Source organism: Eucyclogobius newberryi, unplaced genomic scaffold (genome assembly GCF_026437365.1).
Source record: "Eucyclogobius newberryi isolate DKJ021-1_F unplaced genomic scaffold, fEucNew1.0.hap1 SCAF_17, whole genome shotgun sequence".
NCBI lineage: Eukaryota > Metazoa > Chordata > Actinopteri > Gobiiformes > Gobiidae > Eucyclogobius > Eucyclogobius newberryi.
In genome coordinates, this window is record NW_027315801.1 from 22814753 (window position 1) to 22832462 (window position 17710).

The window sequence follows — 17710 nt, forward strand, 5'->3', positions numbered from 1 at the left end:
TTTTTTTTTAAAAGTCTTATAATCAATAGTGACTTTATTGACAAAGAATAATATTCAGAGGTTGATCTATATTGTATCTATAAATATACCATTGTTGACATATGCCATTATAATGTACTGTATTGTATCTTCTCATCTACATATCTGGTTTACAGTAAATGTTGTGAATACTCTGCTCCGAGGCGACCTGGTTAATTTGCTCTTCCTTGAGAACGGGGAGTCAGAATTCTGATTTAAAGAGCCATTGAGGGTCACAATGTGCATTTCTCGGAAGCCGGAGGAATTTCCTGCCCTGCCTGTAGTGTGTGGGTGGAAGGGGGAGCACCTTGGACCTGTGCCAAGCGGCAAACAGACCACTTTGGGGGTAAGAATGCAGTCACAAGCTACAAGCCTGTTTCACTTTTTATTTCAAACAAAAAAGTAGTTAAGCAATGGTTTAGTCGACTACTTTTTCGCTGGATTTGACGTCTTTGCTCTCTGACACCACTTTTCCATCCACCAGAGTCTGAGTGACCGTCACCACTTTGGTCTGTTGCACCTTCTTCGGGTCAGAGGCATCCTCAAGCCTGGAACAAAAAGCAGCAGAAAGAGAAAAGTTTAATAGTTTGAAGTAATAAATCCTACATGAATCATAATACATTGAGAGAGGCAGTCCTGAGCATTGAGGATAGCTTCTTAAACTTAAAACATTATAGTTTTTTTTACCCTTAATGGTTCATGCACATTTGATATTGCTCCTATCTTCTACATTTCATCTCAAGGATAATTAAGTGCACTGGCATTATTTAGTATCTAGAATAAAGATCAGTGTGTCATGATCTAATCGGACAATTGCATATACTTAAAGCCTAAAGGACACTCCGTGATCTCAATAGATTAAGAAAAACTCTGATGTTGCACGCTCTGTCCAAGACCACAAAGCCTCGCCATGAGTTGTCTGGCTTTCTGGACTTGTTTTCCCTATCACATTTGAATAAGCTCATTTGAATGTTGGCTAATTTGCACAAACGGCTGACAGGGGCTAACATCTACTGCCCCTGTCCGAAGAGTTGTCGATTGTGGCAGGTATAATCTGGCAAATTGTGGTATCGTAAATGCGGCGTGTTTGTGGCCCTCACCTGAGATCTCCCCCGTCCAGCAGCCGTCTGTACTCTGCGATCTCGGCCTCCAGTTTGATTTTGATGTTGAGGAGCTGCTCGTAGTCACTGGAGTTGTGCTGGATATCAATGCGTATCTGACTCAGCTCCTCCTGCAGTCTCAGGATGATGTTGTTGTACCTTTCCATCTCCATGTTGTAACGTCCATCGATGTCCCTCAGGGTGCCCTCCAGGGATGCTTTCTGTAACAGGACAGTTGCCATTGGTTAATTGATGCCTGCTTATGCGAAAAATATACTACCCAGCTTTTGTCAGATATTAGTAGAAACTTGCAATTATTTAGTTTATCAAAATTGCCATGCAAGAAAACAATTTGCATCCGTATTTGCCCCATTAACCTAAATTGTAGCAGGTCAAAAAGGCTCTGACAAATGAAGCATGAAATTCACAGGACTTTCGGTGGTGACCTCAGAAGTAGAATAAGTAATAGTTGATCAATAAGTAACGTTGCTTTCATACCAGGCTGAGAGCAGACTGCAGGTCAATGTCCAGCGCCTGGTATCTCCTCCTGGTTTCACTCAGCACTGTGGTGGCTTCCTTCAAAGATGTGGTGTTCTCTGTTACCTGAACCTGGACTTCTGTGATCTACAGCACAAACATATTCCATATTAGGTTCATAAAGTAGAATCATTTATAAATATTCGTATGTATGACATACCTGAGATTCGTGCCATGCCTTTAGCTCCTGCTGGTTCTTCAGGGCTATCCTCTCGTAATTGGCCCTCATTTCCTCCATGACTCGAGCCATGTCCTGTCCTTTAGGAGCATCCACATCTACGTGCACGCTCCCGTGCATGACCTGTGCCCTCAGCTCTGCTACATCCTGTGCACACAGAAAATGGTCAGGGAGGGATTTCCTGAACAGGTCATTCAGGGTATCCTGTTATATACTGAAGGAACAAATAGCAATTTAATTTCAAGATAATCTAATCACTCCCTGTTACCAAAAGAAAATATAAAACTGCATTACAGAAGACAAACTACACTGATGGAATGTACGGTGGATTCAATATTAAGGCTTTTTCCTATAGGCTTTTGTTAGTAATGGCAGTTTTAGCTGCACAGTGTACAATGATGTAGCTTTTAGCCAGTGTCCAGTGCTATCTACACTTAATGCTAACAACACAATCTTTGCTGGCCTCGTTGCCAGTCCACAATCATAATAAGATATTTGAGTGTTATAAGTCTTGTCTTACGTCTTCGTGGTTCTTCTTGAGGGTGATGAGCTCCTCCTTCAGAGACTCGATGTCTCCCTCCAGGTGCAGGCGGATGACATTGGTGTCGTCCAGGAGCTTCCTGAGGCGGGCCACATCAGCGTCCACTGTTTGGCGCATGGCCAGCTCATACTCCATCCTGAACATGACACACAGAGATTAGGTTGTTTTATCTGAACTATTAGTGTAATGACTATAGTGATATGAAAGTGAGACTCACTTGACTCTGAAGTCGTCTGAAGCCAGGCGAGTGTTGTCCAGAGAGATGGCCAAGTGAGCATTGCCCTTGATCCTGTCTATGATCTGTACAGGAGGTTTATATTTAGCTTTAGCAAAAAAAATGGTTTCTAAATGGGTCTTATCATAAAACACAAGACTGCTCTAGTTCAACATTATCGGTCAAAGATAAGGATTCCAAGCAATAAACATTTCAAAACCTTAATGGTCTGACATTTTGAAGTCAGAATAAAAAAGGTCTGAATAATTAGTTTATAAACTTTATGTGGCCAAACTTTAATAGACAAGAATGCATGATTAAAAATCTATTTCTTATGTGTCTCTATAATTCTGACTCATACTGATTAATGTCTTGCCAATGAGTTAATTGAACAAGTTGGACATTCTTAAAACAACATTATGAAAGGTGAATATATTATGGCAGAGTTGGACCTGGTATTTGACCTTTTTTATTTTATTTCTTCAAATTCAATGAATGTAAGCATATATTTTATGCTCTTTATAAAGTAGCATTGTTAGATTTCTACACACAAACAGGTGATTGTTTTTCAGTAGCTTCTTTGTGACATTGCTGTTGTATGGCACTAACCTTGGCCCTGAGCTCTGCGATGATGACGTGGTATTTGGCGTAGTCTCTTCCCTCCAGCGGGCCTCTCTTCTCTATCACCTCACGGATCTTGATCTCCAGCGTGCTGTTGGCCTTCTCCAGGTTCCTCACTTGCTCCAGGTAGCTGGCCAGCCTGTCGTTCAGGTTCTGCATGGCAACCTTCTCATTACCAATGGCCAGGGCCGTAGTATCGGATCCAGAGCCATGGTAGTCGAAGCTGCCCCCGGTCATACCACTACCAAAGCGGCTTCCATAGGTGACGGTGGAGATCTTGGTTCCATGGCCTCCTGCGCCTCCACTCACACTGTGGGCGTAGTTACTTCTCCTCCCAGGGACAGCGGAGGAGTAAGAAGCGGAGATTTGGCGTTGCATGAGGGAGTCCATGGTGGAGGAGCGAAACAGTGAAAGAGCCGGCAGAGCTCTGGAGGTTTATATACCTCTGCTGCTGCACCATGGCCTCAGTTGATGTCAACCTTTAGCATGATAACCTTGACTTTGCCCCGGAACAGAGAAGGGTGTGACGCCATAACGCCCTATTGTATAGTAATAAAACTGTTTAACGAACTTATCTTTACTAGCCGTGATTTCAAAAGCAAGTCAATGCCGTGCAGTAAAAATGGGACCTAAATGTGTGGGACTGGAGGTGTCGAGTATTTTCGAGCTGATAAGCTATCTTTGAGTGCATGGAAATTTGACTTTAGGTCTACAGTATACTGCGTCAAGAATTTATGATATTCTTTACCCGTCCTTCTGAATGACTGATAAGGACTTAACTTTTCTTTTGTTGGATTACAAGAGGAAAGTTGATTCATGTTTATTGAATATTATAACTGGAAGTGTGTGGTTTATGGTAGAAATATCTCTGTTTATATATACACATCTAATACTTTGCTTGTTATATGAGCTTGGCTAGTGATCCTCAACAAGAATAACCACGGTAGTTTTCTTGTCATATTGGAAGGAGTGTGGCTGGAAAGAGTGTGGTTTCTAAGACTGAGCTGGCAACCATTAACCTTAACCTCATGGCATTGAAATCTGTAAAATAAATCAAATAAGAAAATGGAACTATATGGAAGTATAGTACAGAAAGTTGACTTTAATGACACCAGACATGAACATAGACTGAACTGAATGGACAGAAAACAAAAAAATATGAAAAATTGTTGTTTACAATTTGATTCTTTAACATTTCTGACATATTTTCTGCTCAATTTCCCAAATCTCAAATTTTGAAAACATACCGTCAACACATAAATACATGATTGACATGATGGAAATGAAATAAATAAAAGATGACTAGGTTTTCTGCAAAAAAAAAAAAAGGCCAAATGTAATTAGTGTTGCGTTCAGGGAGTGTGGGGCGGGGCGTTTAGAGGTTCTTGGTCTCTGTGCTGGAGGAGACCACTTTCCCGTCCACCAGGGTCTGTGTCACCGTCATCACTTTAGTCTTCACTGTCTTCTCTTGCAGGGCGTCTTGAAGGCTAAAGAGGAAACCATAAAGCGGTATTAGCAAAACATTGGCTATATAATTATATTCTTGGACAGAAGAAGAGTTATGTAAACTAATTATTAGGTCTCTAAATAACTTGACTAAACCATTCTTTCTTATTTCCATTTGATATAAACCAAGAAGCCACATTTTCCGACAAACCTTTTAACAAAGTTGTTGCTGTTTTTCATTGAATATTGTATTAAATATGATTATTGAGAGAAACTGGGAAGAAAGGATATTACAAATTTAATTTGAAAAAAATCATGGTTGATATGGCCGGTCTTTGATTAAATAACTTATGTATAGGACTTGGCCCCATTTAACAAAAACAATCAGTGAGAAACAGTTGTTTGCCCAACATTCTGGCACAAACCCTCATCATTCATGTAACAGGGGCTCTTTAAGCTCTTTATGCAAATGTATAGTTTTGTCTGATTCAAAAATCACTCTTGTGTTTTCAATTAAAATAGTGGCAATTATAAACTTGGTTAATTTGGTTGAAAATAATACGATTTCTACTTACTTTTTAGATTCACTGTACTTTTCCTTCCATTGAACTGGGAAAAGACAGGAGGCAGAAGATGAAGTTCTCCTTAAAGGGCCCATATTATGCTGAATCTACTTTTTATGCTGTGGCTTTAAGCTGTCATTTCCCCCTCAAGACACTAAGCTGTGTTTTGTTTAATAAACCTGTATAAATAGGCTTTCTTCTTTAAAGTTCAAAAAGTTAAATTCCACCAGATGATGTCCCGAGATGGTGCACTATTACAAAAAGTTCATACTCCTACACCTAATTTCACCACGCAAATGGCCTTCTTACAAAGCTTATCTCGCTAATAGCTTTCCATTTACACACTGCCGACAATCTAATGTTAATTACCAATGATAAGTGAAGATAAAAGTCTTAAAAATGCATAATATGGGACCTTTAAGAATAGAGCAGGAGTTATTAGGGAGACGTTTTGGACAGTTTAGCCAGGTTGGAACAAGTTGGACATGTACGGAAGATAGTGATAGAATAGATAATACAGTCTGACAACGACGGTGGTCTCATCACCTGAAGTCCTCCCCGTCCAGCAGCCGCCTGTAGGTTGCAATCTCTGCCTCCAGCTTCATCTTGGTGTTGAGCAGAGCCTCGTAGTCCTGTGTCTGCACCTGGATGTTGTTCTTCAGCTGGGTGAGCTCCGCCTCAAGCCCCAAGAGGATGGTGTTCAGCGCCTCGATCTCCATGTTGTAGCGCATCTCTGTATCCCGCAGCGTGCCGCCCAGAGACGCTTTCTGTATGTGGAAAAAGTTTGAATATATCAGCAATATTGTCTTCAATACTCTGGGATAACAAAATGCCTTTAATGAAGTCTTCTTTTTTTAAACTGCCTTGAAGGAGGTACTTTAAGAATAGAAGTGCAACAAGTCTTGATCGTCTCTAACATTTACAGTTGTGATTCTTTTCATTATTTGAGCAAAAATGGATGGGGCTTCCTGTGAGTGCTGTAAAGCGTAAACCAGCTGGTTAAAAGTAAATCGACTACGGTGTGGACAGCTCCATAGCAACAGGTTATTGGAGTGTTAAAGGTTCTGTCAACAGTGCAGTGAGCTGTAGTTAGAGTGCTGAGTATGTGAGAGAAGGTTTGTGTTAAATGAAGCGTGTCCACAGTCCTCACCAGGCTCTTCTGTGACTCCAGCTCAATTTCCAGCGTCTGTATCTGTCTGCGGAGGTCGTTCACTTCGGTTTGTGCGCCCTTCAGGGCCTCTGTGTTCTGCATCACCTCGCTCTGCACCTCTGTTATCTGAAAACAATGTCCATGTCATCAACTCAGCTGGTTTGTTATCATTTTACATCCATACAAAGTAGTGACGGTGGAACTTACCTGAGACTCGTGCCATGCTTTGAGTTCATCTTGGTTCTTCTTTGCCATCTGCTCATACTTGGCTCTGATCTCTGTCATGATATGGGACAGGTCTTGACCTTTGGGGGCGTCAACATCAACGTGGACACCTGATTGGGCAATCTGTTGACGCAGCTCTCTCACCTCCTATAAGTACAAAGACATTGATAGAGATGTCGGGCATGAAAAATACTTTTCAATAGCATTAAATTATCCAGTGATATATGAAATCTTTATTTCTATGATTGAGTAAACAATTACTTGTTGTGTTATACTTTTATAAACCAAGTTAATTTATTGCTACTGTTAAAATAAGACTGACCTCTTGAATATTATGAATCAAGGACACCCATTGTACTCACAATCTAAGAGTTTGCCTCTTTTAAATGACAGAAACATATTTTCCAGAATACCTTTGGTGACCTTACCATTTACCTCCAGGTTACAGTTAGATATAATAACACAGAAGGTGCCTTTGGTTCCTAGCTTTCAGTTTTCTATTTCCTTCAGTAAACAAATGGTTTTCTTTTGGCTTTGGCCACTGCATATTGTGGCAATTCACTCTTGCCAAACTCTGATGGAAATTCCTTTTACGATGAGCCTAACCGCTGAATTCACATCAAGATAGTTTAAATGGTGAAACATCCTCATCTTTGTATCTCTAGCTTTTCCATGTCAAATATATGGGAGTAGTTTGTTTGGAAATATTTTGTTGTCTGAATACAGGTGTGGCTGTTTGCTTAGCCTTTAGGTTGTTTTGTTGTTGTTCAATGCTTGGGGCACAGTTTGTCCTAAACATGTCAACAGTTAATTTGACACTAATTTTGAGAGTCAACAGTGACGTCAATGACCAAAGGCTACTGGTGGACCTGCAAAAGATTGTGTTATGTGCTTACGTTCTCATGGTTCTTCTTGAGATGGATCAGCTCTTCCTTCAGTCCCTCGATCTCACTTTCCAGGTTCATTCGGGTCATGTTTGTGTCATCAATCACCTTCCTCAGACCTACGATGTCTGCCTCCACTGACTGACGGATCGCCAGCTCGGACTCATATCTGCATTATGAGAAAATGAGCATGAGAAATAATACAATCATTTCTTAAGACGTTCTACACCCAAGAGTTATCGACATTTACCAATATCAAATAAAATGGATCAGATCATTTGCATAAAATGTAGTAAAGCCTTCGCTTCAGAACCTACAATATTAAACTAGCCTAAACTACACTGTGCTAAAAGATCTAACGTGAATGGTTATATGGGTTTTAAGTTACATTACTTGGAAACACTGATCCACATAACAAATAGCAAATGTATATTTTTTACCACTTTTGGGTGTTTCCTACTTGTCCTCACACAAATGCTCAGCTGTAATTCCCTAATCACCAATACTTAATATCCCTGTCTGTTCCACCCAATCTCTCCTCAGTCAGACAGAGCTCAAGGTGATGCTATAGTCAAATGGCTTTATGATGATGACACTGTGCGCCCACCCGCACACATTATCCAGGGTGTGTGCCAAAATCTGTCAGCGCTATATGTTTACGTTCTATGGGCGACACAGGGAGGGACTTACTTCACTCTGAAGTCATCTGCAGCCAATCGGGCGTTGTCGATATTTAAAATCAGACGAGCATTGTCAGTGGTGGCATCAAAAACCTAAAGGTTGAGCAAACAAAGACAGCTGTTCAACGAGAAGCTCAAACAGTAAATCTAATGGTCCCATTGTAAACGTGAGAGTAAATAGTCATCTGTATGGGCCCTGGAAGTAACCATCCCTTATATACATATTTGTATATAAGGGATCTGTGTAGTTTTCAAGGGTCCAGAACATTATAAAGTCAGAGATAATATACTGTTGGGATGTATCACGCCCAAGAAATGTAGTCATTCATCCATGGTCCATGTAGGAAAGGTTTCAAAGCCATCTGGATACACTGATGCATTTCAGCAAAATGTAATTTCCAAATGTCCAGATGACTACCTTTGAAACCTTTTCTAATATCACGCCCAATGGATTACTATTTTACTGTAATATAATTTAGAAAACGCATTCGGTTAGCCTTCTACAGAAACTGATGAGTATTTGCATTCGAGAAGATAAGGAATTAGAGCCAGAACCAGGTGACAAAGTCCACTGTCCAATCACAAACTGCCAGGTAACGTCTGACCAGGATGAGGGGGCATCTGTATGGAGCTGTGGAGGAGCCTGCGTGGCCCTGTGGGTGCATCGGCGTGGATGGCTGACTCTGCACTCTGGACTGGTCTGGGAGTTTGAGAGGCCAAGGTTTGTGTATTTTCCCATGAGAATTTCAAGAGAGGGAAACCGTTTGAATTTGAGCTGAGTGACGAATGAGTGCACCTTTGGCCTCCTGCGTGTTTACACAGCCCTTATGCCCTCAAAAAGAGTCCATGATTTTGACTAGCATATATAGTGTTATGTTACTTTAGTTTTGTTGATGTTCCTGCAATGCCCCATACATTTATTGGAACACATTTTTTCGTTTAATTAGTTTAACTTTCATGAGATTCTATTTAAAATGTGTGTATCAGTTTTTCCTTTTAGTTGTATTTGGGGGAAATTTGGCCTTTCCATTAGTGATGCTCCTTCCTAAAGAAAATATAATTTCTTTGAGGGAATGAGTAATTTATTTTCCACTTGCCAGAGCAGACATTTTCTAAGCGGTTGAACAGATTAACCAAACTGGAATGTTCCTCTGGGAAAGTTGTCCCTAAAGTCCAACACTGACAAAGTAAGTGAAGTTTGAACAAAACACATTTGTAGGACTTTCTTGAATTACTCAGTACAGTACAGTATATATTGGGCTGTATATACTGTAGTTCTATGGAAGTGAGCAATAGCATATTCCACATTTTTGTTCAAATCGGTTCTTAATGCCTCCCATATGTTCTGTACTCCGCAGTGAGCCTCATAGTAGCAGCTTTAGTATTTAATTGCACAGCCCTCTGTGTTTGTTTCTGTGGAGGAAGCGGAAAAGGCCTGTTACAGATGTGATGTATATCTGTTGTTTGACCCTTTTCTGGCCCTTGTTTTTCCCTGTTTATCTGAGAGTGGACATTCCTGCTTCATAGTGTTTCCGGCTCCTGCCCTCTGTGTCTGTCAATGCCCAGACAGCGGTATTGTGTGGGCACCATACCAGGACCCAGCAGGACCCTCTGTTATTTTAACAGTCAATCATTAACTCAAGCTGCTATGCTAACATTTAATCACATGGTTATAATTATATGGTTGGAAAATAATTGTAAGGGTAAGTATACACAGTTTATTTTGTTAAGTGGAAGAAAAAAAAAGGGATTTTACTTTTGTTGAAACCATTCATTTTACGTTTTATGATGTATTTGGGGTATTTTTTACTGGTAGTACAAGTGTGTGTTTTTCCATTGTCTGAATGTCGTTTGGTTTCAGTGTTGCATTGATGTGTGTAGCCCAAGGACACACGTGAAAGTCTTTATTTTTAATGTTTTGAGTAAATTTGTTTAGTTTCATGTGCGTAAAGAGAAGTGTTTGCCCACAGAAAATATTGTAGCTAAATGTACTTTACTGTATGTTTTAATGCTCCAAAAAGTACTGGACAAAAGTAGTACATTACATTTGTATATCTGAGTACCCAACACGGCCCCCCTCACCTTCTTCCTCAGGTCGTCCAGAGTGACCTGGTATTTGCTGTAGTCTCTGAAGTCCGGTCCACTATTGGCCATGGCCTCCTTGATCTTGATCTCCAGCTTCTGATTGGCCTGCTCCAGGCTACGCACCGTTTCCAGATAGTTGGCCAGACGGTCGTTCAAGTTCTGCATGGCAAACTTCTCGTTGCCCATGATGTCGGCGCTGTTACCGCTCATCTGGGGGTACAAATAGGCTTATTGTAGAAAATATTTGTTTATTTATCCTATGGTGAGTAAGTTTATAATGTTAGTCTTCAGAACAGTGAAAATGTGTTGGATGCTGTTTATAAAATTATGGGTTGAAATTGTAAAAGAGTTCCGTCATACTGGATGCTTAGACCAATAATTAAGTAACACAGGTGGCATACCATTGGCTGTTCATCTACAATGCTAGGCAACAGTGAAACAATGGCTGCCGCTAAAACATTAGTGGCATCACTGTGGAAGTTACTATTCCAGCACTGACTGTGTATGTTGATAGATATTATGGCAAATCAACAACATAAGTTATGATTTAATTTAATTGAGTCATGTCTAATAAGTATTAAACATAAATACGGTCATGTTCTTTTCCCCAAGAAGATCCCAAGAAGTACATCCATTTGTGTATTAAAGTTACATCATGTTTGTATGATGTATAACTAGAAATATAATTAGCATAATGATTCTAGAAATAGCAGAGTGAGTAGTAAAAGTAGTTGCAGTAGAAAGAGTGGCACTTTATACATTCTTCTCAATAAAATGTTTTTACTAGTATTATACATGGAAGCATTAGAAAATCTCCTCTCACCTGGATACTGCTGGAGAAGCCCCCCATCCCAGATCCGACCCCAGAGCCCATGGAGGACCTAAGAGTGTTGGCAGAGCTGACACTGATGCGGGACCCTCCGGCTCCTCCATGGATGCTGGAGGCTCTATAGACTGGGCCCGAGGCGCGGGACATGGAGATGCCCCCTGGTCGGGTGCTGCTGCCGCTGGAGGAGTGCATGGAGTACGTGGTCTGTCTGGAAGTCTTCATGGTCAGAGAGGCTGAGAGCACAGAGGCACAGGCAGGGACAGGAGCTCAGAGACACAAGGCAGGAGCAGCCGGTGAACCACTAAACTATATAAACCGTGGGCCCCAGGACCGCCCCGGCCCTGGCCCCTCCCCCTGAATCTCCGCCCCCTTTTCCACCGGCTTAAACCGCAGCATGCTCTCACTGAGGGCTTTGTAGTCTAAAAGTAATTGGACAGGAGATTTTTGAGATTAGTCCTTTATTAAAGTTTAAATCTGCTGACTGTTACTGCTTTGATTCTCCCCTTTTCTTTACGGAATTCAAAAGTGTATTACTTCACTCTAATTTCAAATAAAATATAACTTTGGTACCTTGTAGACTTTAAAAAAGGTGTTTGATTTTGACATATACCTACGTCTACTAAGTACACGCAATTGATTATGGTTATAATATCGATAGATGCAGGACAATACTACAATGCATGAATCAAATGGAATACAGCTTTGAGTGAGCTAATAATGATGGAGTTACACAGTTATAAGATAAATTCTCATAAAAGTATATTTTACATATGTCCCCTTTAAGTTATTGCATAAAACCTTGTTTTTAATAGGCTATATAAAAAATATGTCTTCACATCCTCAAAACTATACCATTGCAGAAAGCATTTACTCCTGCTCTAGTTAAACATGAGCTCGAGTTTATCCACCCTTCAAAAAAAATAAAAAAAACACAGAACAGTTTAGCAAATAAAAGGTTTGTTTGTTGTTTGATAACAAGACAACATTCAAATAAAAATGTATATGATAACCTCTTTGAGCCACATGGACAAGAAGACTAGAAGATCTCCATAAGGATCTGTAAATCCTGCACTTACCACTGCTCCTGACAAGATAATACAGTATTAGCTGTAATATTGAACAATCAGAGCACTTGAGTAATAACCAGTGCCACAGCTTGACACTCAGACTCTACATTCAGGAACAGATTATAAAGATGAGAAAACAAACAATTGACCACAGCACTTATCACCCCTCTGTCACAATGTGATTGAGACATCCACTATGTCACGCTCTGATGATTGAATCACTCACAGTATTGGAGCTGTCTCACTTGGGTCTGCTTAGATCACCCTTTCAATGACACTCTGTAATCCCCATGAGCCAGTCACTGATGAGACCATGTCTAATACAAATTATGATGCAAAATATGCTTTGTACATTTTATACCATCCAATTACATTTACGAGCTAATCACATGTCTGCTACAGCAGAAACGTAGTGCAAAAGGTTGTTGGGGTCGTTCATGTGTGAGAATGATAATTACAGACATAAACATGAGTGGAATGGCCTGGCACCAGATGTGGAGAGTGTTGTGTTATCTGGTCTGGTGCGCTGCCGGATGAGTGTGCGATGGGCCCGTCCCACAGAGGATCCGGCCAAACAAAGGAACAATCAGTGGCAAAACTGTAGGTACAGGCAACAATAACAGTCTCAAAGGCCTCCTGTAGATTAGGACATTCCACAGTAAACATTTAAAAGTACTTGCTGTGCAATTTTGAAAACATTATTTCAGTGTAGTGATTGGTGGGTGTGTTCAATAAAGCAGGTCATATTTTTCTTGACAATAACATTTGCGACATAATAAGTGTGAACCAACAATCCATGACATACATGACATATCCATTTGCTTGTCTCTTTCTTATCTGATTGTTTTATTTTCAGACTGTTTATTAGTTTGATCTAATCATTAAACTGTTCTGTTCCAACTTGTAATCTAACTTGCAATGGGCTAGGATAACAATGACAACATTTCTGACCTGTTTAGTGTGTCATATTTGTGTCAAGGTAAACCTCCATGCTGACAGTTTTCCTCCTGTCCGCAGTCATCCTCCAGGTTTCCGTGTTTGTTGTTCAGGAAGGAACCGCCAACAGGATATTAAAAGAATCAAGTGCTCCAGATTAATCCAAACAACCCGCATTTTTTTCTGGTACTGTCAGTCAGCCGGGATAGCACTTTCTGGAAAGATGATAAAAATAAATTAAACATTAAGCTTTTGTGTCCTGCACTATCTGAGGGTATTCAAGAGCCAAAGCCAATTCAAATGTGCAAGTTGGCTCTTGCTTGTTCTAAGTAATAGTCCAAAGATAGTGACTAAGGAGAGCGTGAAAAAATACCCCCATATAAAAGAGAAAACAGAATGAGGGTGAGAATTTAAAGTCAATCACGTGTAACAAAACAAAGTATCTCTTTGGTTTAGAGGATATTTATTTACATAGAAAGGGATTAAACAATATAGTTTCTATCATGACAAGCTAAAATGTATTTTAGTCAAGTATTTTCTGTAAAATTGTATCACAATTAAAGATGTTTTTTGTGTGTTTGTTGGAGAGACAGAATGTAAAACAAAAGTCCAAACCATTACCAGCTCACCATTAGCTTTGTTAAAAAAACCACCTTAAACACTCTAGCCACAGGTTATTGGAAAGATCCTGTTTCTCTAATCCATCTGCAAACAGGAGTATAAAAAGATAATTTTATGCTTTAAGAGCCAGCTCACTACACATAAGTGGATCCACAGCTGGACACAGCGTGTTACATTTCAAACAGGTTCTACCCAATATGGCAGACAGGTTTGGAACATATGGGTCTTTACTGGGGAATGGTAATGCCACTGTTGACCGGTTGTGGACCAATATACTCCCAAATCAGAAGCAGATGTGGATATGCTTAGTTCAGTCTGCAACACTTTAGCTAAACTATATTAACTGGTTGGGAATTCCATTTAAAAGATTATTAAGAAGTTATTGGTGATTTCTAGACCATCGTTATTTCTTACACAAAACACAAATTGAGTAAAAAAAAGTGCATGTCCGGTCACTTTATAAACACTTTGTAATGTAACAACTACTCAAAGTTAACTTCATTTATGTATTTATCTTTACTTCATTGTGGTCCAAAGAATGTCTTGTTTATAAAGTTTCTAAAACAGGTTTGAAATAGAACTGAAGGTCTTGTGGTCATGAGTTGCCACATAGTTGATAAGCTCTGAGAGTGGGTTATGAAAGTGGTTTGGAAATGTCTTACCTGGCAAAGTGGACGGAGTATTGTGATAGTGACCTCATGGTCCAAGGCAGGCTATGTGATCTGAGAGAAAAACAAATATGTAAATATAAAATGAAAAGCAATATCATCCTACTGCTTTCACAAAAACAGTACAACTTGTAAAACAATCAAAATAACCTCTGAAGAAAGACTTTCAGAAGTAAATAATGACACAGTATTTCTTTTATCACAGTGGGTTTGCCGCCTGTTTATCTCCATGGAAATGCTGTCTATTTGCCTTGAATGTTCCACAGTATAGCATGAAACACAAATAGTATCTTGAATTTATTTACTTTATACTTTTTATTGCTAATAAATTAAAATGGAGACAAGCAGATCATGAAACCATGAAAATCGTGAAATTTGAATTATGGCGACAACTTAGTCAATCAATCTAGCATTCTGTGTTTACTTCTCCTTGGAGTACATTAACACACTTCTAAACTTGAAATACTGTGTTGGTAATACTGTTGGTGGGATGGCTTAGTCTTCCTTTAGAGGTGATGGCCCAGTTTCAAGAATCTTTGTCAGCGACTCCCTGATCTCCATCACTTTTATTACAAAGATCTTGTTTCAAATCACCACAGCAATTTAATCTCTGCGAGGGAGAACACTCAGTACTTCACAGAAACAGTTCTACTAAAACTAAATGCTAGACATACTTTTATTCCGACATTTTCAAGATGGTGTTTATTGCATTTATTGTTTAAACGTTAATATGCTCTGAAAATATGAGAAATGGCATTGTGAATTTGCTCATTTCTCTTTACATTGCAGTAAGATAAGACAAATGCACTGTTAAGCACCTGCAAACTGCTTAGGTCCTTATCACAAAATAAACATGCAGCTTAAACGTATATTATAAAGTAGAAGACCAAATAGCACTACTCTGACCTAAGCCTTTCTTTGACAGACAAAATCTTTCAACACTGATTTCTCTCGGATAGAAAACTTGACATTGTAAACAAGCTAAGCTAATATTAGTGCGGTTTTGTGTTTTCACGTTTTTCAAAATTGTTGTCAAAGCGATGACAGAGTCTCTGCTGAAAAATGTCCTTTATACCTGCCAATAATACTGAAAAACCTTAGAATGAGCCCAGTGCAAAGCTCTACTAATAAACTTGGGATTAACATTACTCTGTTCAATTCGCTATTTGTATTCAATGTATTTCGATTTAACAATAGCAACAATCATTCTCCACATGTGCACAATCTTCTGGCAATTGTATACTGCCCTGTTCCTTATACCAATCAAACAAAAATAATTACAAGGTGCTAATAACCCATTTTTAAAAATGTCCTTACTGTTTGTAAAAGTTTGAGCAAGAAGAAAAGTATTCTTCTCAAAAATACACCTTTTTTGTAATTTTGTGAGTGATTGGCAGCTGGTGATTGGCATTACATTGACTGAGCAAGACTATATTGTATTTGTAGATATTCTTGTTTGGAGATTATTTATTTTTGGACACATCGCGTGAGTTGTACTGTTGGTTATCTGGGTCACTTAAATATAGCCTGATTTCTACTGAGGAAAGACATCTGTCACCACTTTTGTTTAGATAGCTCACTGGATCCAAGGGTCATATTTAGTCAGTAATTGAGCTAATATTGTCCAGCATGACTTTACAGTGTTCCCATGCAATCCAATTATTGCCTGAAATAAAGCAGGCTCGCTGAAAGTCTAGACATGGATTTCTGTATTCTTGTTGTTGTGCCGGACCCTTTTCTCCGCTCTGACCTTTGGGCGCCTGGACACCCACAGAACAGATGAATCAAAGGAAGCAGACGGGAGCAAAGATGCACCACAGAAAGGTCCTGTTGGCCAAGAACTTGGCCTGGGCCAAGAACTGACCAGATGCTGACCTCCGGGTGAGCGCCACACTGAGTGCACTTGGCTGATGCTCACTCAAAACACTCTAAACTGTGAAACAAGTCATCAGAGGACACCTGGTTTCACCAGAACTATCTGTGAAAAACAAGACCTGAATGCAATGAGAAGTACAGTGCATCTACAGCACTATTTCACATTTTGTTTTTTACAGGCTTATTACAAAAAGGATCAAAATCATTTTTTTATATTTCTAATAGATTTGCAATAATTCAAAAAACAACCTTCTTTCATGTTGTCATTATGTGGTATTGTTTGTAGAATTTTGAGGCAAATAATGCATTTTTAAAAAGGGGCAGTAACATAACACAAAGTGATTACTTTCCGAATGCACTGTAACTGTATGTTGCGGATGTTAAGCAGCAAAAAAAAATCTGGTTTTGCAAGAAATTTACTCTCAATGGTCTAAAAAGCATATTTTTTTCATTTTTTTCTTCATTATCATCGGGTTTTCAATCAGTATTAAGAGTAAGTATAAGAGAGTATTAAGCTAACTATTCCTAACTATTGAGTATTAAGCTAACTATTCAAGTCTAAAATGTCCGTATCAACACTAGTTTGTTTGAGTTACTTTGAAAAACCAGGTGCTCATGTTCTTATGGGTTTTGGATGTCTGGAGTGCTCTCACGTAATCTGACTTTACACTTTGCTGCAAAGATGTCCTGGAATCCTGACACGGGGCTGACAATTAGACGGTAAAAACAATTGAATCACCCGCACGCAGGTGGAAAAGTCACAACTCACAGGTGTGTGCGAGATTCCACCCAGGTGCAGACGCTGAATCACCAAACATAATATCGAATGTCAGGAAATGGGTCTGTTTTGGTAAGAACGCGACAAAATGACATCAACGGGAGGGGGAAGGATAAAGAGCGCTCTGCTGATTAGAAGAGAGATGCTTCATAGATTTACAGGAAGGCCCAGATGGCGCGTGTGACAGAGAAGGGCCTATTTTCGGACAGTTAAAAAGTTTGAATGAGGGTGTTGTCACGTCTTAAGGTTTACTGGACTGAGGTGGAGCAGAGATCGAATGTCAAAGGTGAAGTCAGAGGGTTGGGATGCAGGACTCACGCACAGAGGAATGCAGATGAATAGTGGAAACAGCGACACGCTGCGATGCTTTACGTGCTGTAGGCGTATGAATATGTTTGATGCATTCAGTATATGGAATATCTTTCCTCGCCCTCTGTCCTATTTCCACTGAACTCTGTACAATTCTAAATGCCCACCGTGGAACATATAGTTACCGAAAGGAAATAAGAGTAGGAATAAAACCTTGTTGTTAGTATCTGTCCCAGTGTCTAGTGAGTTTATCCATGTTTATGTTCAAAGTTAAAGTCAATTTGTCCATTTGGTAAATGTCCAATGTAATTTCAGTCCAGTCCTTGACAGTCGGCTCCGTCCCTGACATCCATTTACTTGTTATTGCTTTTTTTGCTGTAGCCAA

General features: G+C 39.7%; 2 protein-coding genes and 1 long non-coding RNA gene across 5 annotated transcripts in view; all 3 read right to left on the bottom strand.

Annotated features, from left to right (window-relative positions):
• Window positions 1–391: 391 nt before the first annotated feature.
• On the bottom strand, window positions 392–3605 carry LOC140363150 (keratin, type I cytoskeletal 18-like). The gene is made up of 7 exons (XM_072449516.1): window positions 3198–3605; window positions 2592–2674; window positions 2354–2510; window positions 1816–1980; window positions 1617–1742; window positions 1119–1339; window positions 392–566 (listed from the first exon to the last, which is right to left on the bottom strand). The coding sequence occupies exons 1-7, from the start codon at window positions 3597–3599 to the stop codon at window positions 437–439; spliced, it is 1284 nt and encodes a 427-aa protein (XP_072305617.1). The 5' UTR covers window positions 3600–3605; the 3' UTR covers window positions 392–436.
• A 968-nt stretch (window positions 3606–4573) lies between these two features.
• LOC140363149 (keratin, type I cytoskeletal 18-like) lies at window positions 4574–11369 on the bottom strand. Of its 2 annotated transcripts, XM_072449515.1 has the most exons (9): window positions 11066–11369; window positions 10240–10452; window positions 8168–8250; window positions 7490–7646; window positions 6576–6740; window positions 6369–6494; window positions 5765–5985; window positions 5231–5264; window positions 4574–4696 (listed from the first exon to the last, which is right to left on the bottom strand). In XM_072449515.1, exons 1-8 carry the CDS (start codon window positions 11291–11293, stop codon window positions 5240–5242), a joined length of 1218 nt encoding a protein of 405 aa, XP_072305616.1. In that variant the 5' UTR covers window positions 11294–11369; the 3' UTR covers window positions 4574–4696; window positions 5231–5239. The 2 variants fall into 2 exon arrangements, with proteins under 2 accessions (XP_072305616.1, XP_072305614.1); XM_072449513.1 differs by lacking the exon at window positions 5231–5264.
• An 867-nt stretch (window positions 11370–12236) lies between these two features.
• LOC140363153 (uncharacterized) overlaps window positions 12237–17710 on the bottom strand; it is a 43056-nt gene continuing 37582 nt past the window's right edge. The window contains exons 2-3 of one of the 2 annotated variants that reach the window (XR_011927135.1): window positions 14358–14417; window positions 12237–13289 (exon numbers count right to left, since the gene is read on the bottom strand). This is a non-coding gene — a long non-coding RNA (uncharacterized lncRNA). Of the gene's footprint in view, window positions 13290–13758; window positions 13780–14357; window positions 14418–17710 lie in introns of those variants that run through there. The other variant, XR_011927134.1, reaches the window with a different exon arrangement.

Excerpts from the sequence above, each read along its gene's own strand:
- LOC140363150 (XM_072449516.1), bottom strand. The coding sequence starts at position 3,599 with ATGGACTCCCTCATGCAACGCCAAATCTCCGCTTCTTACTCCTCCGCT. Across the intron at positions 2,675-3,197 it reads TCGCAGAGCTCAGGGCCAAG|ATCATAGACAGGATCAAGGG; the intron begins GTTAGTGCCATA and ends CCTCCTGTACAG. Across the intron at positions 1,981-2,353 it reads TCAAGAAGAACCACGAAGAC|GATGTAGCAGAGCTGAGGGC; the intron begins GTAAGACAAGAC and ends CTGTGTGCACAG.
- LOC140363149 (XM_072449513.1), bottom strand. The coding sequence starts at position 11,293 with ATGAAGACTTCCAGACAGACCACGTACTCCATGCACTCCTCCAGCGGC. Across the intron at positions 6,741-7,489 it reads TCAAGAAGAACCATGAGAAC|GAGGTGAGAGAGCTGCGTCA; the intron begins GTAAGCACATAA and ends TTGTACTTATAG. Across the intron at positions 4,697-5,764 it reads CTGGACGGGGAGGACTTCAG|CCTTCAAGACGCCCTGCAAG; the intron begins GTGATGAGACCA and ends TTTCCTCTTTAG.